The 20246-nt window shown below is 46.2% G+C and overlaps 3 protein-coding genes across 3 annotated transcripts; 2 read left to right on the top strand and 1 right to left on the bottom strand.

Annotated features, from left to right (window-relative positions):
* Positions 1–149: 149 nt before the first annotated feature.
* Positions 150–6635, bottom strand: LOC120952738 (hematopoietically-expressed homeobox protein hhex). Its single transcript, XM_040372210.2, has 3 exons — positions 6125–6635; positions 715–914; positions 150–637 (listed from the first exon to the last, which is right to left on the bottom strand). Exons 1-3 carry the CDS (start codon positions 6591–6593, stop codon positions 311–313), a joined length of 996 nt encoding a protein of 331 aa, XP_040228144.2. The 5' UTR covers positions 6594–6635; the 3' UTR covers positions 150–310.
* A 5301-nt stretch (positions 6636–11936) lies between these two features.
* On the top strand, positions 11937–13992 carry LOC120953221 (doublesex- and mab-3-related transcription factor dmd-4-like). The gene is made up of 4 exons (XM_040372982.2): positions 11937–12626; positions 13136–13379; positions 13444–13667; positions 13734–13992. The coding sequence occupies exons 1-4, from the start codon at positions 12372–12374 to the stop codon at positions 13893–13895; spliced, it is 885 nt and encodes a 294-aa protein (XP_040228916.2). The 5' UTR covers positions 11937–12371; the 3' UTR covers positions 13896–13992.
* Positions 13993–16813: 2821 nt separating this feature from the next.
* On the top strand, positions 16814–18053 carry LOC120951166 (translation initiation factor IF-2-like). The gene is made up of 2 exons (XM_040369713.2): positions 16814–17034; positions 17460–18053. Exons 1-2 carry the CDS (start codon positions 17012–17014, stop codon positions 17935–17937), a joined length of 501 nt encoding a protein of 166 aa, XP_040225647.1. The 5' UTR covers positions 16814–17011; the 3' UTR covers positions 17938–18053.
* Positions 18054–20246: the final 2193 nt, after the last annotated feature.

Below are 20246 nucleotides of genomic sequence, written 5' to 3'. Positions count from 1 at the left end.
AATGGTGGTGATTTATTAGAATCATGGCGATTACTCCCTTATCGCAGGGTGGAGTCCGCGACCGATGACGTTTAATGCGATCAATTATAGAGCAAAGGTCGACACCGCTGGGCGATGGCTTTGTACGGTGCGTCTCAAACACGTGTGTGTTAAAGTGTTTCATAATTAACATTCTTACATTTATTTCACAAAATTACGGACTACTAACATTTTCTATCTAACCTTACCCTAAGACACTCGCTTAATTCGACCCCACTCAATGGCTTATGTACAATGTGGACGCGCCTGGTGATTACCCCTCTTGCGGGCACTACATAACATCGATCGGTGAAGCCGGATCATCTTCCTCCTCGTCGCGATCCTCGCTCGAGCCACGGTCCGAGTAGCAGTCCGAGCTTTTGCCGTCATAGTCGATCGAGGACGGGGTTCTCCTACCATACCGAGCCGTCCCTTCATCATCATCGTCCTCGTCGTCCTTCTCGCCCAAGTACTTCTGGGTGCGGGACATTCCCGTTCCGGAGGAGGCTTTCGACGCGTCACCCAAACCATCGGCCGAACCCAGCACGTCCGTCGACTGCTGGCAGCCACTGTTGGCTCTTCTCCATTTAGCGCGACGATTTTGGAACCACGTTTTAACCTGCGGAATGGAGGAAAAAAAATTGATAATGGATACACACTTTCCTCAGGGAAGCACTGATAAGGGTGAACACGTACCTGTCGGTCACTAAGCTTCAGCTGAATTGCTAGATTTCGACGATCTTCCGGCGAAAGGTACTTGTGGTTGGAAAATCGTTTCTCCAAACTTTGCGTCTGCTGGGGCGTAAATCGGACCTGACCGCCCTTGCGCTTGGAGCCGCAGGTTGGCAGCAGATAGCTGTACGGATGGGGGTAGAAGGGCCAAACACGCGGGGAAGCTGCAAATGGATAGAAGGGAAAAAAGACAACGTCATGAGTAAGAAAGAACCTTTTGGGGCGACCTTTTTGTTTGTACAATATTATTCGACTTTTCTTTTCATTTCTAGAGATAGAATTGGTTGCAGAATCGTGACCAAACAAGCGCAAAAGGTCCGATTCCGATTCAAACTACAATGCAATCTCACAAGGATAGAGGATAGAAATGAGAACAAATACAGACCCATTTCCTGTTCCGAATACGTAACGAAGCCCAGACGTCCAGCACGTCCAACGGACAAGAAGTGCACCATCCTAAGGAATCTCAATAATGTGCCGTAGGCGGTGCGTTGTTCTTATTATGGTTGCGTTATTTGTCTTTTCCATCGATCCCGACCGCCAGTGCCGGGAGCGGAAGCTTGATTTAATTTGTATCAATTATCCGGTATGCACGGTACGGTACATTTGGCAAGGATTTCGGTATTCCCTGGAGGTATTCTTCATGTCTCAACTCTCTAACAGCACACGCTACAATGTAAACCGATGCCCAAGGTTTACGGTGCTAGTAGCCCCTAGTTACCTCAGCCTATTACTGTGTGCCTCCGGTTTTGTTTGCTTCGCTATTTCACCTCGATAAACACAGTGGGCTGTGACTTTCGGAGGTGTCAGGCATGGCGGGATTAGTGAGGAAGACCCGAGCCGAACTGAGCGGGGCCGGTCGGGATTGTCGGTTATTGCGGCGTGTGTGTGTTTGTTTGCCCGATGGCAACAAAATCACAGTTCATTTAGGGTGCAATTTTCGCTAATCGAGTGAGACGATAAAGACGGTAAACAGGTCGCACCGGTCGCACCGCGGCAAACACGGGCAGTGAAAACAGGAAAGCCACGGACAGGCGGCATTAGCTGATATCGGAGAAACTGGGAGAAGTGTGCATTACACACCATGATACAGACAGCTGTTATCTATCGGTTTAGTCTTTCGGAAATCTGGGAACCGACGTTTAATCGAAAGCAGATGGAGTTGGCAAGTACACGAGACAATGATACGCGCAATAGAGTACGCGTGAAGAAGTCGCGTTATGTGAAGCGTAAAATAAAATATTAGGGAATTCGTAGGAAACTGAACGACCCATCCACACCCGATTTCGAACCCATGGATTACGGATCAAGGTGAGCGGAATGTCAAATTGATAATCGTTTGTCAAACGCGAGCAACCGATTAGGAACCCCTGCTAATCGGAGCCAATCGGGAACATCGGCCACTTCACACGAGTTTTGGTGTCTCACCTCCTTCCCCCATCCCTCCAATAGTGCGGCCTGTCACCGATCGTACCTGAGAAAAAGCTAATCCCTAATCCCTGATAGCGCAGGATGACAAGGTTCGAATCGTCCAGGGTTGATAGATAACCATCCACGGCCATAAACAGACCGCGCTGGTCGTGATTTTTTTTTTTTGATGATGATGAGTAGTTGGAGCAGAGTGGGACGCATTTGGGAGAAATAACATGATTAGAATCACACTCGATTGGGTAACGTTCGTGGGTACGCAGGTGAGATAGTTTACTCGCTTCCCTATCAATCGCCACTGCAGCCTGGAAAGGGCGCGTAATTAGAATGTAATCGGTCGGTTGGTCGGTCGGGGTGCTTTCTTGTAACCCTTATATGTTATAACTGCGTTGACGTCCGCGGCGTCTGTCTGGCGTGTCGGGTCGGGGTGGGGGTTTATCAACGATTGGAAGATATTTTGGATACATCGCAAGCCGTATCGATGACATCGGCAGAAAACATTTTGGTGATAATTTCTATCGAGTTAAGCAGCCCAAACGCAAGCATTGATCGGTTCGACGAACGAACGACAAATGGCACAGTTCCAGTAAACCAATACCCCTTCTAGGAGGGGTGGGTGAGTTGGAGGAGCAGAGCAGATAGGTATGTAACCTATGATAAGATGAACAGCACGTTAATCCTTCCCGTCTATATGGCGGCTCCACTGTTCTGAGTACCCTTTTCGAACGCCGTCTATCGACGCAATCGTTGGCAGCAGCGGCCGAACGACCACAGGGGTGACCACTAGGCAGCCCTTTCGAGCCTATTTTACAGCTACAAGCCCGTCGGGAGAACATATCCAACAAATAAAAAGCTTTTCGACTTGTTTGAGCTGGGGATTTGAATGTGGCGCCAGGAGCGCTTTATTTAATTTCAGATTGATAGCGTTTCTTGCAGGGCGAAGCGGGGGGGGGGGGGGGTTCGGGAAGGCCTCATACAAAGCGCAGACTATCGCGCGTTCAATCGGTTCTTGGTGCGGCGTAGGATTTTGTAACTGGGTTCCCTTTCCCCTCGCGCCGCTCGATCAAATAGGCTGACGCGACGTGGCGTCAGTGTGGCAGGAACGCATCAGACAGCGTTTGTTTGCATATGCATTTGCTTACACGGTTGTAATACAACCGACCACCGACCCGACACGACTTGACGGCTGTAATCGGCACACCGTCTCGTGATGATCGTACACAATTGTAAATCGATCGAATTCGAATTCGTACTTCTGTGTGTGTGTGTATCGAGCGTACACACAACGATAGGTACTAGCCGAAGAAGCGAGATTAGTTCGATGGTGTAATCTTTTTATGGTTTACCACATGTTTATCTGGTGCTTAATTTGACTGCCGGTTAAAGGGCGGCCGTCGGAGTTCATCACAACTGACCGAAATTCAGTGGGGTTCGATTGTAGTTTAATTGTTTGTGACATAAAGGAACATTTGGCTTGGTCTTATTTTACTTTTCAAGAGATTTCATTCTTGATCTTGCTCACCAAAGTGTAGTCAGTGTCGTGTATCATTTCAATGCACTTTTCAAAACTGCTTTAAAATCCCATTAGCATAACTCGTCTTTACGAAAAATAAAAAAGATATAGCACGTAGAAAACAATACAGGGGGTTTCAGGGGTACTCATACTTTTGGGACACTTTCTTATGGGAAGTAAACTTTATGTGACAGAAACTGAACTCTACCGCACCCTTTTTGGACATGTTGCTTAAGAATCCTATAGGAAATACCAATGAGCTTGTCCAAAAAAGGTACCGTAGTGTCCTATGAAGTACACAGCCAGTACGAAAGAATCAAGAAAGTGTCCCATCATTACGAGAAGCCCTGAAAACCCCTATATTTCCTTTCAATTTCCCACTAGAATGTCCTTCCATGTTACAATGTAACTAGATAGACTGTGGCTTATGTGGATTTATGACCCTGATTTTGCTATGAGATTGACTGGAGGAAGAAATAGTTGCTTTGTATAAATTTTGTTTGATGCTTTGTCCTCTTCGACTGCCTAGCGTCAAGCGTCTGTCAAAAATGACATAAAATTGTGGTTTGCTTTGATGGTTGTAGAACATTTGGCCATATTTCACGCATTACTGAGCAGCACACTCATGAAATAAATTAGAGCAACCATTGTATCTAGGCAACTGCAACTACCGCTCCTCTTCAATTGAGTCTGGGAAAGTGACTGATAGCGATTTATCAACCTTGGTCAAGATACAGATCCCTTTTAACTCGATCTTAACCTTTGGAAATCATCATAGTAACCATGGTTTTTAGAATGGTTCCCGAATGAAAAGCGACGGAAGGGCAAATTAAACATGAAGTCAGCTAGATTTCACCGCGAGGCCACATGAGGTGAAATATACAGCGAAATGAACTATTTGACAGGCGAAATATCTGACGGATAAAGCATCATAGCAACCAACTGATGTGCAATGTAAACAAATAACGTCCACAAAATCGTATTTAAATCCATTAAATAACTTCAATATCGAGTACTTCGTCAATTTTGAGTCAACAGTTCATAATTTCTTCCAATTAGGGAATGTTCTGCTTAAGAAGATATTATTTTTAATAAAATTTCGAAAGCGGATGTTGTGTCTCCCCCAACCCTTTAGCTGGACCTGTCAGATATTTCAGCTGTCAAATAGTTCATTTCGCTGTATATTTCACCTCATGTAGCCGCGCGGTCAGCAATAGAAAGCCGGAGCGTCTCACTCATGTTACGAATTATTCTATTTGTTCTTTTAAGCGTAACGACCATCTTGGTCATGCCGGACCACACATCCGGATAGTCAGTCCTTGCCTTGTAAGACAGAACAGACCTTTTCATCGATTTTCCCTCACCATAAACCGCCATGCAATGACACACGGAAGTAAGGCAATCCAGTCCGGCGGCCATAAAAGCATCAATCTCAGGCTCCCCATCATACGTACAGACTTCTGCAACCGGTTGGAACCGCGGAACCGACTGCATCTGGTGGCAAAAATGGTGGTAAACTCACCGACGGCTTCCATGTCGGGTGCCTTATCACCCGAAAATGCGCCCCAAACCCGTGCAAATAACAACAACCCCATTTGTGTATGTGTGCCCCTCCGCTCACCGGCACACATTGCTCGCAAGCGCAAACCCTTCGATGGTCCACCAATAGCTGTAAATCAATTGGCAGCTCGATTAGCTTGGCGTAACGGTGCGGCCCATTAATAAATCTTGCAGGTGAAAGATTACTCGTTTGATGCCTCGTTGGGGCGGCTTCCTTTCATGTTTTGTGCGTTTGTGCGAGTACAAAGTGAATTTGTGGCAACAAATTGCCCCATTCTCGGGGCCCACCACCCGGGAAGGTATCGGTTCCGAGTATGGGGATTAGCTGGCAAAGCGGAGGTCACGCACAAGGCACTTCGCTTTCACACATTATATCTGGCCCACTTGAATGGCAACTAAAGCGCCCGAATGGTGTTTTTGGGAAAATTGTCCCCCTATGGGGGGACGTGCCGTTGACGGCGATGGTTGGGCTTGTGGTCGTTGTCGGGAACGGTGGGTAACGATAACTCGGGAGGGAATAGCAGCGCATTATCAATGCTTTGATCGGCGTTTTTTTCTCCCTTTACAACCGTGCTTAATACACTTCCGCGCGGTATGGGCCCAAACTTATTGGTTTGATTTCGCAAATGCAGCTAAAAATAATTATTACACATCATCGATACACTGATTAGCAGCGTATCGATGTAATCGTAAGCCTTTGAATCACGTTTTAAGACCGAAATTACCACCGACTGCAGAGCAAAAAGTGAGCAAAAGCCATTTCGCTCGGTAAACACAATCAAGCGGTTTAATGGTGTTTGCGAGATTAAAATTAATGATTGATTGAACAGGATACTCTAAAGGATAAAGCTCAACATCTCCCTAAATACATACCTTTATGTAACACTGACGCATAATGCTCCAGGTATGCCGCATTGAGTGGATTGAACGCCGGCATGCCGAACTGCAGCGGGATCGGTATGACGTTTTTCGAAAAGTCCAGCAGCCCCGGATACATGGCAGTTGGTTTTTTGGGCGATTCCGATCGAACTGATCCACCGCCACCGCCGCCAGTACTACCGGAACCGATGGCCAGCGGTGATGCGAGTACGGGTGAACCCGGCGGTGTACCACCAGCACAGTCCGTCGGGATGCCATGACTCTGTAAAGCACTGCTGTAGCTGCTCGGTGCAGAATGTGTCAACGATCCCGGTTCACTGGACAAACTGTTGGCGGTACTCGTGCCGGCCAGACGGCTGGCATGGTGATGCTGGTACAACAGGTTCTGCTGCTCCACACGCTGCTGGTGCAGAATGTCATCAATCCGGAAGGACGATTTGCGCTTGGACGATCCCATTTTCATTTTCTTTCTATTTTTCGCTCTCTCGTATGCTCTCTGTTTTCTGTTCCAAATGTTCCAACAAATTTGCGCATTCAAAACACAAAACTCACTTCACGTTTGGTTTGCTCAACACATCACACTGAAAGTGCAAATCACCAATTCACTCACGGAACAACTTCGAACGACCGGCGGATAAGCGACACGCAACATACGACACGCACGACGACCGCTCTGTACCCCGAACAAACGTTCCTACCTTCCGGCTACCAATCTGTGACTAACGAGTTTTATCAATCCGACGCATTATATACATTAATACTGTTTATTAGAATTCGAATTCGAATTTCGATTTCGGCTGATAACAGCGTTTTCTCCCCCCCTCTCTGCCCGATAAAGCGGTCGATTTTGGTGTGGTGCTTTGCGTAGCACGGTAGCCCTCTTCCTGCATTTTGTTTGCCTTTCGCTCTGGTGCCGACCCAGGCGTTGGTCGCGTCGATGGTCGATTGGTGGTCGCTGCTGTCTTTTATCAAACCCCATTGCACACTTCCTTCCAACGATTTCGGCGGATGGGACGGGTGTGTGGGCTTTCTTTGTCAAGTATGCGTCTTATTCGCCATGCTTCCACGCCGATTCGACTGCTAATGCAGGTAATGTGACAATTGTATGATGCAATGAGGATCGTTTCACGTCTGCCTTCTTTTTTCCTTATCCATGTTTAGGTTGGTTCAACAAAATAACCATTTTTAAACTCATGTATCTCCAACTCATTCATTGCCACAGTCGCCGCTGAGCCGGAAAACACAAATAGAAGAGAATCGCGCCGGCTAGGTGCTGATTGTTTAGAGATAATTTCCTTCCAGCCACGTGCGACAGTGTAACCAGATGTGTGAAGCCGGCGATCTTCACCCACATCCCGGTGTTCACCCACAACGATTGATCAATCCAAAAAAGATGATATTTCTTTCCTTCTTTGAAAAAACACCCAACAGTTGTGTGATTCTCTCCTTCCCCTGGGCTTCGAATCAGCTTAAGCTTAAGACGCCATTTAATTTAAACATCGCTTTTCGGCAGAATTTCGTACGCGCCCCGTTGCGTCGTTGCGTCGTTTGATTGATCGAACAGCGTAACGGAATAAACAAATATTCGAAGGAATCTTTTTCCGAAGCGAGCATACGGGCATATACTTTTTTTGCTTCTTTTTGTGGTGATTTGCTTTCGTTGTTGCGGCTAGTTTCAACTCTAATCGGTAAACACATCAACTCAAGAGGGACGATTTTGTTGGGGTCGCTGGGAGGAATGGTATTTTTTTTATCCAAACAACGAGGTTATCCGTTTGTTGGTGTATTGATTGTACGATGTAATGTGAGCGGGAAAATAATACAAATCAGGATTATTACTTGTTATGCAATGGTGTGTCATTTATCCATAAGTCATAAGTCCATTTATCCGTTCCTTTGTTAATCATCACTAGTTCCGACTCTGACAGATGAGCTTGTCCGATCACTTGATCGTAAAACAATTAACCCTTCACCGATCTTTAATCATGCCATAAAGTATCCGTACCTTCAATCGGATCCTCCCAGCGATGTAATGATCTGCCAACTGCTTAAACGATCTCGATCGTAAGACAGCGTTTGCCTTTGGTGGCCAGTGCCAGTTTTCACGGCACTGGGAGGGAGATCCATGCTCGTTGTGCAAACAGAATGTGACACAAAATCAATTAGCTTAAGATAAATAAATAAATACACACACACACATATATATGCACACCCGCAAAATGGTGAGGCCCCCGGCGAAGCCATCACACGTCGTGCAGCGCTTCGGGAACCGGCTTGGATTGGATTTGGATGGACGCAGAGCAGCCGCGAGTGCTACCCCTCGGTACTGCGGATGTGCATGATACGTGAATGTTTTCCTTTCGAATGGGTTTTCCCGGGGTCTTGGAGCAAGTCTTGACCTTTTTTTTGCTTTGCTTTGTTCCACTGCAATCAAGTAGTGTTGCGTTGCCTTTCGAACCTGTCACACTTTCCATATGGGTTCGGTTACGGATCAGTTTCGGCGCGAGAACTCGTTAGCCGTCGGTGGTAACCGGGGCCGTGACGCATCACCATGTGGATGGTGTTTAGTTGTGGGTGAAGAAAAAGAAAGAAAATAAATACGGGAACACTGCAATCCCGGTTCGGTCTTAACGGGTTTCGCTTCCTAAATATATACCATTTCTTGTTTTGCCTTTAAAAAAAGCCAACAGAATGAACTGAATCATGTTTTTTGTAAAAAAAAACACGCTTGTGGCACTTAAATGCAGTTTCATAGAATTATAGCAAACATTATATCATATTACCGAAGTGTTAGTGCTTTTAGTATAGCTTAATTCTGTAACAATATGCCCGAAAGCGCGTCAAACTTAAATGATGAATAGTAAAGTAAAGCCCTCAAAAAGGACACATACACCCTTTAAAGGACGGCATCATTAGTTTAGTAGCAGCATTTCCGTAAACATTGTCCCACACACCGAAACCAATGGACCAATGAATTGGACCAAAACATATCCATTAGCCCCGTCACTAGAAACCGCAGTGTCAATAGCGTGTCGTAATCGATACTGTTAATAGAATAATCGGACCCCCCCTCCCCACCGAAAGCGTTGTGCCGCGTCCAATCGTTGACATATCGGGGGCAAAATCCAACATTTCGTTGCGTGTTGCGGATTAGTGCGGCCAACGCTTCGAAAATAGCCGAGATAATGGATGGGTGTACATGGATTTGGGTGATACATCGCAGCCAAAAGGCGACCAAAAGGCTACACTGGCTACTGTAGCGGATGGACGTTTTAGATGTATTTAAAAAGTTTGCGTTTTTGCATGCACTGTTTGTGTGTCGGCTTCGGCTTCTTAGGACCAAAATGAATCCATTTAAGCGCTAAGATCAAGCGTATTTTCAAGCCACAATCGAGACCACACAGGGAGCTGCACTTGAGTCGGCTGCAGTCGCTGCGGTGAGAAGAGAGCCTTCGTGCACCAGCACCAGCAGCATTTATGGTGCAGCAATGGCAAACACAAATCTCGCCTGTGTGCTTAGCTTTGGATGTATCGGATCTGTATCGGATTACCGGCAACATCTGCTCTCCCGATACCGCATGTAATGTGTATCCTGGGCCCGTTCGCGATGTACTTGGCTGGCGGTGGGTATAGTGGTAGTGAAAAGATGAACCCGAACCTCTCACCCGAACACAAAACAAACAAATGAAACTAAAGAAGTGTCACATCCCGTAATCGATTTATAGATTATCCGATAAAAACCATCCATAAACGATCCAACAAAGCATCTATTTTGTTTTTAGGATGTTACCGAGGCAAGATGTACACATTTTACGGCAATGGCAATGAGTTGTCGATAAATTAAACTATTTCATTGTGATGGCAAATGAAGCTGTGATAATCAAAACATGATTTGCAATCTATTTCAAACATGATAGAAACACTTTTTTTACATTTTTACCACCCTCAATTCGTTCACATCAACAGCTAACAACGCTTTAGATACATTTTACAGTGCATAAATAGCGCCAAAAAAGAGAATCTACCCTGCTTCATCAAAGCAACATGGTCTGTTTGATAATGGGTAAGCCACGCCCACTTCGCTTCAGCAATGGCGTCCCTAAAATGGCTAACACTGCGTATAAACCGTTGCCGTACACTTCTTGCCGCTTGCTTGCGTATAGGTTCGAGAGAATTAAATTGAATTTTTCCAATAGCACAGTTTGATACACTCACACATTAGTATGATTGGAATTATCTTCATTTTATTCCCGGTTAGATTAGCCATTGTTTGTCGTAACAATTCTGCTTTGTTCGTACGATGTTCCCGTTGTGTCGTGTTTGGTGTGGGGTACTTTTTTTGGAATCAAAGCTAATTAAATTTCGATAGCGGCTAAATCCAACAAACAGATTATTGTCAGTTCATGCCGCTAGGATTAGCCGCGGAGATCAAGCAAGATAACAAAGAAAGGGTGTAATGTTCTACAAGCCCCCCCTACCCAGCCCCTTACTGGGAAATGGTGAAACGGTTCAAGTTTTGCAACAATCTTACATTAGCTACTATTTATAGAATAAATAACTCTCCTCCGCATGATACACTGATACGGGCGCGATTCTTGGCAGCTTTCCTTGTACCACACCTTTTATTCTGGCTAATAAACAGGTTACCTAAACATCTTATTTGCTCCACCCTTGCCCTTATCACAGGCAATGGCTGGCCCACTGCCCGTTAAACCATCGCTACGGAGCACATTTCGTCGAGCTTATCGAGAACACACGGGCAACGTGAAATGTGCGCGATTCCAATCCCCAAGCAATCCCTCGCCCGGATTAGGCGGTCCGAAAGAAACGAAACAGACACCGAACGAATAGCTAGATAGATAGCTACTGCCCCACCATGATACACTTCGCGCGGGCGATAAACGTCAATGCCGGCTGGGATGGACGGTCTGTATTTGACAATAAACGCCGTGTACGCTCGATTAAAATCTCACGTGCCCTTGGCAGCCCCTCCTGCGTTCGTTTCCCCTAGTAACGAACGGGAGCTCTCACTCCTTCCAACCGTTGCGTTTAATGCGTTTAAACGTATCTATTTATATTGTATATCTTATCGATCGTTATCCTGCCTCCTCTGCCTCTGCACCACTGTCTTCACACACACTCCCCGAGTAGGCTTAATCCGCCCGAACAGTCCACTCACCGCATACAATCCGGCACAATCGGTGGTTCGCGTTTGCCACTGTTAATCAGGCGCATTAGCACAATCGGCGGTGTATCGTGATTTCTAGAATCACCCAACATCGAGAAATGATTTGCCACTGCGCCTTATCTAGGCCCGATGTCCCGATCACCAACCGCCGATGGTCCGTTTCATGTGGCCGATGCAAGCGACAGTAGTAGTGGTGGTGGTGGTGGTGTGGTTATCATGGCACATTCGCGCCAAAGGGGTTTTATCAGATTGGATTAGCACTGGATTGGGATAGCAGTGTGTGTTTGTGGGGAATCGGGACCGTGGCGACGATGGGCTTGCGTGTATGCCCGAAGATACTTTCGATCCAGATTTATGACGTACCCATAAATCATTCCCTCTGCTCGTCCATTTGCTATCATCGCGAAGCATTAATCCAGGTGTACTTATTTAAATTTCAATTAAAAGCAGATTATCGGTTAAGCGTTCTGGTGAAACAACAGGGAACCGTAAACGACGATCGCAACTCATGTAACATTAAGCCAATGGAGAGCGCGCTACTTCAACGAACGAAACGATGTAAATAATATGTCTTAATGAAGATGCACTCGACTGTTGTGTTTCCTTTTTTCCTCAATCACCAACAGCCACATCGGTGCATTTGCGCTTTCACTGCGGCACCGCCAGTGGAGAAGAAAGGACGAATGAAATTATTGTAACTGCTCCAGTACATAACTATCCATTTTCCAACGCTTCTATCGAACCGACCGCCCGAGACGGTTTATTTACATGACTTGGGGACGAGCTGACGATACTCTGGCAACGTTTATGTGTGTATCCCATGTCGAGAGGGCGTGCGATGAGCTGCGAGAATGCGCACAGCAGCCCATTTTGTGTTGCCGCGAGACGATGATGATGATGATGGTTCGAGAGGATCTTTTCAATCTTGCGTCTTTCAGTTCTTGTTCCACTCGCGCTGAAACGACACGTTCGATTCTCTTCGATACTTCTGGTGTCGGTCGGTGCCGGTTTGTACTTGTGGCGATATCGGTCAATTGAGTGAGCAGCAAAAGCATGAGCAGTGCTTCGTCCGGTAGAATCACCAGCAGCAGCAGCAGCAACAGCAGCAGCAGGCCATGCGGCAGTTCCACAGGCAGTAGTGCGATGAACGGTGTTGGGTCGAATTTTCGTGTGCCGAAATGTGCACGGTGCCGGAATCATGGCGTCATCTCGGGATTGCGTGGACACAAAAAGCTATGCTCGTACCGGAACTGCCGATGCGCGAAGTGCGAATTGATTCTGTCACGGCAAAAGATTATGGCTGCACAGGTTAGTTGACGAGTGATAGGCATGTAAAAGTGTAGCTTAGTGAGTAAGATGAGTGTGCTTGTGTGGAAGTTTTTGAGCAGAGATTTGTAGAAAATAGTGGAAAAAAGTCCACCAAGTATCAAAATGAGTTTTTTTTTTTGTGTAGTCAGTATTTTGATCCATGCTGTTTCTTCCCGTATAAAGACATTTTGGCTGGTATCATTGAATCCGTCCGTAGCGGGAACGTGCAGCGCTCACACGGAATCCTATCTAAGGCAACACAATTCGTGTGCCCTGTCCCAACAACACCGCGGTAAACTACTATAGCAACCATCTAGTACGTCAAAAAAATGAGTGACGGGACGTACGCTGCCGCTACGTACGGATTCAATAATACCAGCCGTTATGTACTATACTTCTGAAGTTACTAGTACAACATCATTGTTATACTCAAGCTCAGTTTATGTATTTCAGATTTTTACAAACAAATAACATTAATAAAAAAAATAAAAAAATCGATTCAACTCCAGGTTGCACTGAAACGCCAACAAGCGGTCGAAGACGCCATCGCATTGCGACTAGCGTCCACGGAGACTGGCACACAGCTGGAAGCGTTACCACCTGGCAAAATTTACGGTATGACCGTCACGGAACCATGTCCCTCACCGTCACCCTCTTCCTCTACCGCCTCCGTCGATGTTATCTCTTCAACGTCGTCAGACGGCCTTGGAGGATTTGAAACACCCGAAGATGTGCGGCTGAGCAGACCGAAAGGTATTAAGGGCAGCTTTACCTCGCAATCCTTCGCAAATTTCTAATCGAATATTGTTTCACTTAGCCACTGGAAATGTGACCGTGTCACAGAACGCACTGGACATGCTTGCAAAGCTATTTCCACACCGCAAACGTTCCGTGCTGGAGCTCATCCTGAAGCGGTGTGATTCTGACCTACTGAAAGCGATCGAGCAGTGCAGCCAGACGCAGAATATTAGCGCCTTTAAGCCGCCAACTCCAACAGCACCGGCCACAACTGTACCAGCGCCAAGCACTAGCACCACACTGGTATGTGGCCTTACATGTGTTTTCGTAACCGAATTGGTATTCAGCCAATTTCTTTTACACTTTCAGACCCAACCTCCGATCAGTCCGAACGGTTACTCCCCATTCATTGCGTATCCAAAATGGCTGCTACCGATGTCCATACCGGTGTCCTTCAGTCATATTGCACCCAACCTGGCACCGCGGTGCACTCTTCCCAACTGTGTGATGTGCGTTCATCATCCGATGTAACGTTACTCGTTTTTATGCTAATAATGGTTCGATTGTGCGTAAGATTTGCATTTGATATTGAAATAAAATTACCAAAGATTGTGATTAAATTGTGCTTGTGACCATCTGGAATCAATGCAGTGTTGACAAAAGAACGGCTAATGGATAGCGGGACAAATTTGTACAAAGGCAGAGCCTAGATGTTCTTCGGAACCATCGAAGGAATCTACTTATAATAACTCCGGAAACTCCGGAATAATCTCCGTGATATAAACTGGGCTCAGATCGGTCCATTGGATCGACGCACGCCAGCTCCTGCAAAACCGGATGCAGTTTGAATGTCATCTGTTCGAGTCCTTGTCGTGACTCTAATTCCTTCGTACTAACACAACTGAAATGTAAAGGCTTTAACGTAAAGTTCTGGGAAAGATTGAAAATTGACAAGTTTACGGTACCGGGGACCTTAAGTAGCATGAAGAACTCAGGCACTCTATAGGGGAGCGAAAGGGGGCAATTTTGTTAGATGCACAATAACTTGCTTGTTTGTAACCGCTACCCACTAACACTTAAATATATGCAGAAACATTTCTCGAGACTCCACAACACAACTGGATAGTCCGCTTTCCATTATACTCATCACAGTTTATAGGCCATCGTTGTTGTTAATGTTACTTCGACTTCCAGTCTATATTTGCCTCTTTATATGCCTTACTATGAATTATATTGACCATCTTCCATAAGGCATGTTTTTGTTCTTCGTTTCGAAAGCACAACCTATTTCAACTTTTCTGTTGGACTTGAGTTGAAAAAGTTTCCATATAATAGAAGCTCTACTGAAAGTTCCCAAGCGCCACAGATTAAGCTTAAACGACTGGAAAATCAAATATCCATAGGGAAAAAAGAAAGCTTCATATAGCTTCACTGTTTTTCTCAATAGCTGGCGCTTTTTAAATCATCTTTATATTGCTATCGTTTTCTTGTAATTCGTCTCGCTTGGCTCTATCTAATCATGACCCATATACTATTTAAACTTTCCGAGCAAAAATCTATAACAATGGTCATGTGGTCAGATATCAAAACACCATTGACCATTACTCAAGTCACACTTGCTTCAGTTCTGGTTGTTGGCTCTGGATTTTAGTATTTAAACAATCGTATCGCCGTTATAGTTCTTGTGATGCATAACTTCAAAGCAAACCCCTACAACAGTACAGAAGGAAGGTGAAAGCACTCAAAGCGAGGAAAGCTTCACTGACTGGGTATCCCACCAACAGATGGCGCCACCAGTTTTTATTTTTATTTTTAAATGTGTAAGTCTTTTACCGTCTACTAAACTCTTTTTAAAGTCTTTTCAGATTCCTTATAGGTTGAAAGCATGAGCCATTCAGGCCTCATGGAGTGGTTGTTTGGTGGATTTGTGGTTAGCAAGATGTAAAAAATTCTTTTTCGTTTCTTTTTTTACTAGTAACTGCTGCTGCTAAACAGAATAAATCAAAATTTCATTTCAAATAAAAACTAAAGTAAAATGCCCATGTGTATAACTCATTTAAGACATTTGTAGCGTTTGACAAGCACGATTACGTAGTTATATAATCCAGAAAAAATAATCAAAAAACCAATTACCTCATTTATATCTCATAAATGCGAAAATAACCTTCAACATCAACAGCCCATATCAACAACAAGCAAACGGAACTACCGCCATCAGTTACTCAACTTCAGAATCAATGTCGCCCGAAGGGTTAACATGAGTTCAAGGCCATTCCATGTTTGCTTGGGATTTCTTGTGACTATGTTGCAAGAAAATGGGACACAATCATTATTTTCCAAGCAACTACGAAAGCAAGACAACATTTTCAATCGCTCTATCTTTTCGTTGAAAACATAATTGGAACGAAAAATCATCATAAAACATGAAGCCCCCCAAATAGTTTGAATATTACAATATCACATGAAATAAGACTAAAATATAAATTTAAATTTAAAAATTTAATTAGAACTTACCATCGTGATGCGGCGCAGCACGTTGTGCAAAACCGAGTTCGAACCCCGCAGCTTCGGCAGGCCAAAAACCGGTTTTCGTGAGCTCGCCAACGCTCCAAATCGGTGCGATTTTCGCTCGCTGGCGATTGTTTTTGTAAGTCGTTGTGAGCGTTCAAGATGGCCGCCAAATAGCTCGCGCTGGTGTGCGATTGTGTTGGTGGGCAAAATTAAATGACCAAAAAAATAAATACACTCCACCACCCGCCCCCCACCACCAGCCACCCGTGGAACTTAAATCAGTAAAAAAAATGGAACATGTTACATGCATGATCATCATATTCCACTATGTGATATTTCAATACATTAGCCTGAGCTAATTAATCTTTCTGCTCTTCCAAGACAAGCAACGTCGTTTTCCGAGCTGTATAGTTATCAGACCATGTTTCGCAAGTGACACAGACTTTAAGAATGTTTTTTCATGTTTATTTTATAAAAATTATTTCTTTTTTAATTACAAGCACAATAACAAAGAAAAGGATCAAGAGTAAAGAGCATAGGCATTTTTTCAACATTTTTTCCTTTTCTTTGGTGGTCCGGGTGATGCGGGCGTGCGAGCACTTCAAACGGCGATCCTATGCGTTGCACAGTGATTTAAAACATTTCAGCTACTAATAAAATAACTCGTATATCCATTTTCTATTGATTTCCAAATAATCAACAAAATGGAGCACTTCTATATCGCATCATCCAACAGATTGTAAACATTTGTCACGCGTCCATGTGCACGGCAAGCGAGTAAAGGACGGCCAGAGAAAATGAGCGAGATGCAGCTATTTTTTCAACGTCAACGTCAAAAACCCTCGCCTTGTCCAGCGGGATCGGTGTGTATGAGTGTGTGTGCGTGTTGTGTGTTTACATTCGGCGAGTTCAGCGCTTGAAGGCGACGCCAAGCGACGCCACCGAAAAATCGGCCATTTTCAAAAAGTCGTGCTTGCGAACGGACGTTGTCTCGTGCGTGTGAAGAACAGTTTTTGCCAAGACTTGGTGCGTCGGTTACCCTCAACAAGCGGCTCAGTTGTTCGCAAGCGTTCATCGCTCTACCAAGTACTTCTCGGAAAGTTTCACGTCGTACAAACAAAACCTATTTTATCACAATGACGGATGTTTCGGCCAAAACGTAAGTTTAACTGCTGGTTGGTTGGTTTTTCGTGTGATTTCGGTTGCGCGCAGTGTGCCCCCCGTAGTTTGCAAGTTTGTGGTGCGTGATGAGCGCGCTTTCCCGAGAAAGAGAGAAAGAGAGCGAGCGAAGTTGGTGGTGCTAAATCGCGTGCGTGTGTGTGTGTGTATATGTAGCTCAAGCGTCGGGTGTGGGTGTTGGGGGGAGGTAGTTCTTGGCTTCTTTTTTTCTCTCACACATACACAAGTGCAAAGCATCATCAGCATCATCCATATATATGCCCCTAACCACAAATTCAAACCAAGCGGCGCGCTCTTCCTCACCGTGGTTGTGTGTGTGCGTTTGTGCGTGCGTGCGTGCGTATGTGTGTACTGTGTGGAAACCGCTAACGGACAAAAAATTTGTTTTCTCTCCCCCCTCGGCAGTGAAAAGACCCCGGTCACCACCTCCGAGAAAGAGGTAGAGTCGGACGAGGCAACGCCACAAGTAGCGCCGGCCGACGCGACAGAGGAAACAGCAACCACCGATAAAACTGCCGCCGTTGAAACCGACGGTGCCGCCGCCGACGCCGCAGAAGTAGCGGAGAAGAACGGCGAAGAAGAGCCGGCCAAGGCGGACAAAGACAACGGTGTCGCCACGGAGGAGGAGGCAGCCGCCGCCACCACCACCACCACCGCCGAGGGCGAACCGAAAGAATCCTCGACCGAGGACGGCGAGGAGGGCAAGGAGGAGGACGGTGCTGCTGACAAGGCGGCCGAGGCCACCAAGAGGAAAGCCACCGACGTGAAGGCTGACGGTGCGGCGGCCGCGGAGGTTGACGGTGCCGAGCATACGACGCCCGAGAAGAAGGCCAAACTAGACGACAGCAGCGACGCCAAAGCTGCCGAGGAAGTTTCCACTTAGAACAGTAACACAAACTTAACTTTATAATTATAATCATCGTAAAAATGTCTCGATACAACAAAACCTTCATACATTCAATAAACTATTCTTTTCTGGAGTAACTAAACAAACACACATACATGTACGCGTGTTGGTTCTTTTTTTTGTGTTCCGGTCGGTGTGTTTGTGTCGCTCGCTTTCGCTGTGTGTGGTGGTGGTGAACCTATTTTTTGCGCCAAACGGGAAGGATGCCGCGTTCTTTTTGATTGGGGGTTTTCATGGATGAAGACAAAAGGAGGAAGAAAGAATTGTTTTTCGTGCGTTGTTTGCCCGAAAACAAGGAGAAGGTGCTACCATTTCGCTTGAACGCGCCGCGCGCTTGATACAACAATGTGTCGTTAAAAATATGACGCTACCGCGCGCCAATATAGGAAGGTAAAGAGCAGAAAGAGAGGAATAAAAAAACATGCATTAATCCAAGTAAGCGCTGGTATGGCAGCAAGAGGTGCTACAGTAGTGTGGCGCTAATGGCAACGAAGCGAAGCGAGCACAAGAGAAGCAACCAAAAAAAACGGAGGGAAAAAAGCGTCGCCTGCTTTCTCGTCCCTAGCCCAGCGTTGTATACCCCCCTGCCCCGGTGTGTGTGTGTGTGTGTGTGTGTGTATGTACTGCACGCTCATGCAAAAGAATAAATGAAGCCGAAAGCGAAACAGGCATGAAAAGAAAAAAAGCCAAGCAAAAAGACGCCAGACACACACACACGCACACCGGGCCGGGGAACAGAGAAAGAAACGCGGAACAAAGAAATAATACGCGGTTTACCGGTAGGGCAAGGGCAGATGTTACCGTAACCGGGACCCCCGGAAGATGATGAGAAGGTGTCGTGTCGAGTGTGTGTGTGTGTGTGGCTGCCGCTGCTGTCCCGGGAGGGCCTCTACCTCTACCCTCAGCCTATGCATGCACGCTCTCTGCAAAGTGTACTGGACGATTTACGTACATTCCTTGCACGAACGCGCGCGCCATTTGCAGGAAGTGAGTTTTCTCGAAATGATATTAATCGAACGAAAGGCAAAACGGGCGCCCCAATATGGGAAGCGCTTGGCTCGTTCCTTCCAGCATCCCCATGGCGTTCGATCGCAGTAGGCAATGAATCTCATCTTTACAACATCCGTCAATGTTGAGAGAGAAAAAAGTACATCATACCCACCCGCACTGTGGTGTGGTGCGCAGTTAAAACGCAAAAAACACCAACCAATGCATTTTTAGAGCGTTTCCAATCGATCTTTTCTGTTGAAAGAACATCATAACATTGTCAAAACAAGTCAACTATTGTTTAAAAAAAAAGGTGGACAAAAACATTCCTAAGGGCGCGAAAAAGTTTTCAGTTTTACAAAGTGGTGCTCCGGCGCGCCACCGCAACACGCTACACGTGCATGTGTGCGTGTCATATGCGCGGGTGCGATACGAGAGAGTATGTGTGCGCGCGCGTGAGAACGGGCATTTATGGAACCAGGGGAGAAATATTGGTTCTGTTTCCGCGCACTTTTTGCCGCTTCCCCTTTTTTGCACCCTCCGCCCGGTGTCGTTGAGGGAGCTTCTTTTTCGAATGGCCCCGGACGCCGGACCAAGCAAACCGGCGCGGCTGCTGGTGGCAACGGATGCCAATCCATTCCAATTGAAAATCCATTTTCTGTTTTCAGCCACCAGCCACTTTTGGCCTTAGCAATGGTGTGGTCCGCTATTTGTGTGCGCGCGCGGAGTCTTCGGAATCTGTCGGATAAAAGGTTTTTAATTTCATCGCCTTCAAGTGGCAGAAACGCGCGAGGGATAGCGCTGTTAGTATGAAAAAAAACGCCACTCACACCGCCAACACCAACCAGCGCACACACTTCCGTTCGCTCGAGGGTTGCATTAGCGATTTTTGGCGCTGCGTGGTGTGTGTGCCCGTGCGTTTGTGTTGGGAAAGAGAGGTGAACGAGCTGCGGGATGTTTGAAAAAGGAACAAACCCGGATCCCGTTTGCTATCTGCTACAGCTCCTCGCACCGGTGGTGGTCCATCCCTTCACTCCCTTCCACACGAGAGGCTGGGCGAGAAGAGGGGGTGGGGTGGGGAAGGGTTCGGTCATTTTCAAGGATTATGAATGGCCTTGAAATGTAATGCGGGACACGCACAAGGGCCTGAGAGATGTGTGTGTGTGTGTGCTCTGCTCCAGAGTCCGAGGATCGCATCTTCTCAGCACGCTCTTGCAGGGGTACTCAGTACAACAGTAAGCGTGCGTCACCGACACAGGCCGGCGAAGCGAAACTCGATTGATGAGTAACACGCTTTA

Source organism: Anopheles coluzzii, chromosome 2, assembly GCF_943734685.1.
Source record: "Anopheles coluzzii chromosome 2, AcolN3, whole genome shotgun sequence".
Lineage (NCBI taxonomy): Eukaryota > Metazoa > Arthropoda > Insecta > Diptera > Culicidae > Anopheles > Anopheles coluzzii.
The sequence above is the reverse complement of the archived record's forward strand: the minus strand, read 5'-3'. Positions and strand labels throughout refer to the sequence as shown.

Excerpts from the sequence above, each read along its gene's own strand:
- LOC120952738 (XM_040372210.2), bottom strand. The coding sequence starts at position 6,593 with ATGAAAATGGGATCGTCCAAGCGCAAATCGTCCTTCCGGATTGATGAC. Across the intron at positions 915-6,124 it reads TGCGTCAGTGTTACATAAAG|CTTCCCCGCGTGTTTGGCCC; the intron begins GTATGTATTTAG and ends ATCCATTTGCAG. Across the intron at positions 638-714 it reads TGAAGCTTAGTGACCGACAG|GTTAAAACGTGGTTCCAAAA; the intron begins GTACGTGTTCAC and ends TCCATTCCGCAG.
- LOC120953221 (XM_040372982.2), top strand. The coding sequence starts at position 12,372 with ATGAGCAGTGCTTCGTCCGGTAGAATCACCAGCAGCAGCAGCAGCAAC. Across the intron at positions 13,380-13,443 it reads GCGGCTGAGCAGACCGAAAG|CCACTGGAAATGTGACCGTG; the intron begins GTATTAAGGGCA and ends TGTTTCACTTAG. Across the intron at positions 13,668-13,733 it reads CAAGCACTAGCACCACACTG|ACCCAACCTCCGATCAGTCC; the intron begins GTATGTGGCCTT and ends TTACACTTTCAG.
- LOC120951166 (XM_040369713.2), top strand. The coding sequence starts at position 17,012 with ATGACGGATGTTTCGGCCAAAAC. Across the intron at positions 17,035-17,459 it reads ACGGATGTTTCGGCCAAAAC|TGAAAAGACCCCGGTCACCA; the intron begins GTAAGTTTAACT and ends CCCCCTCGGCAG.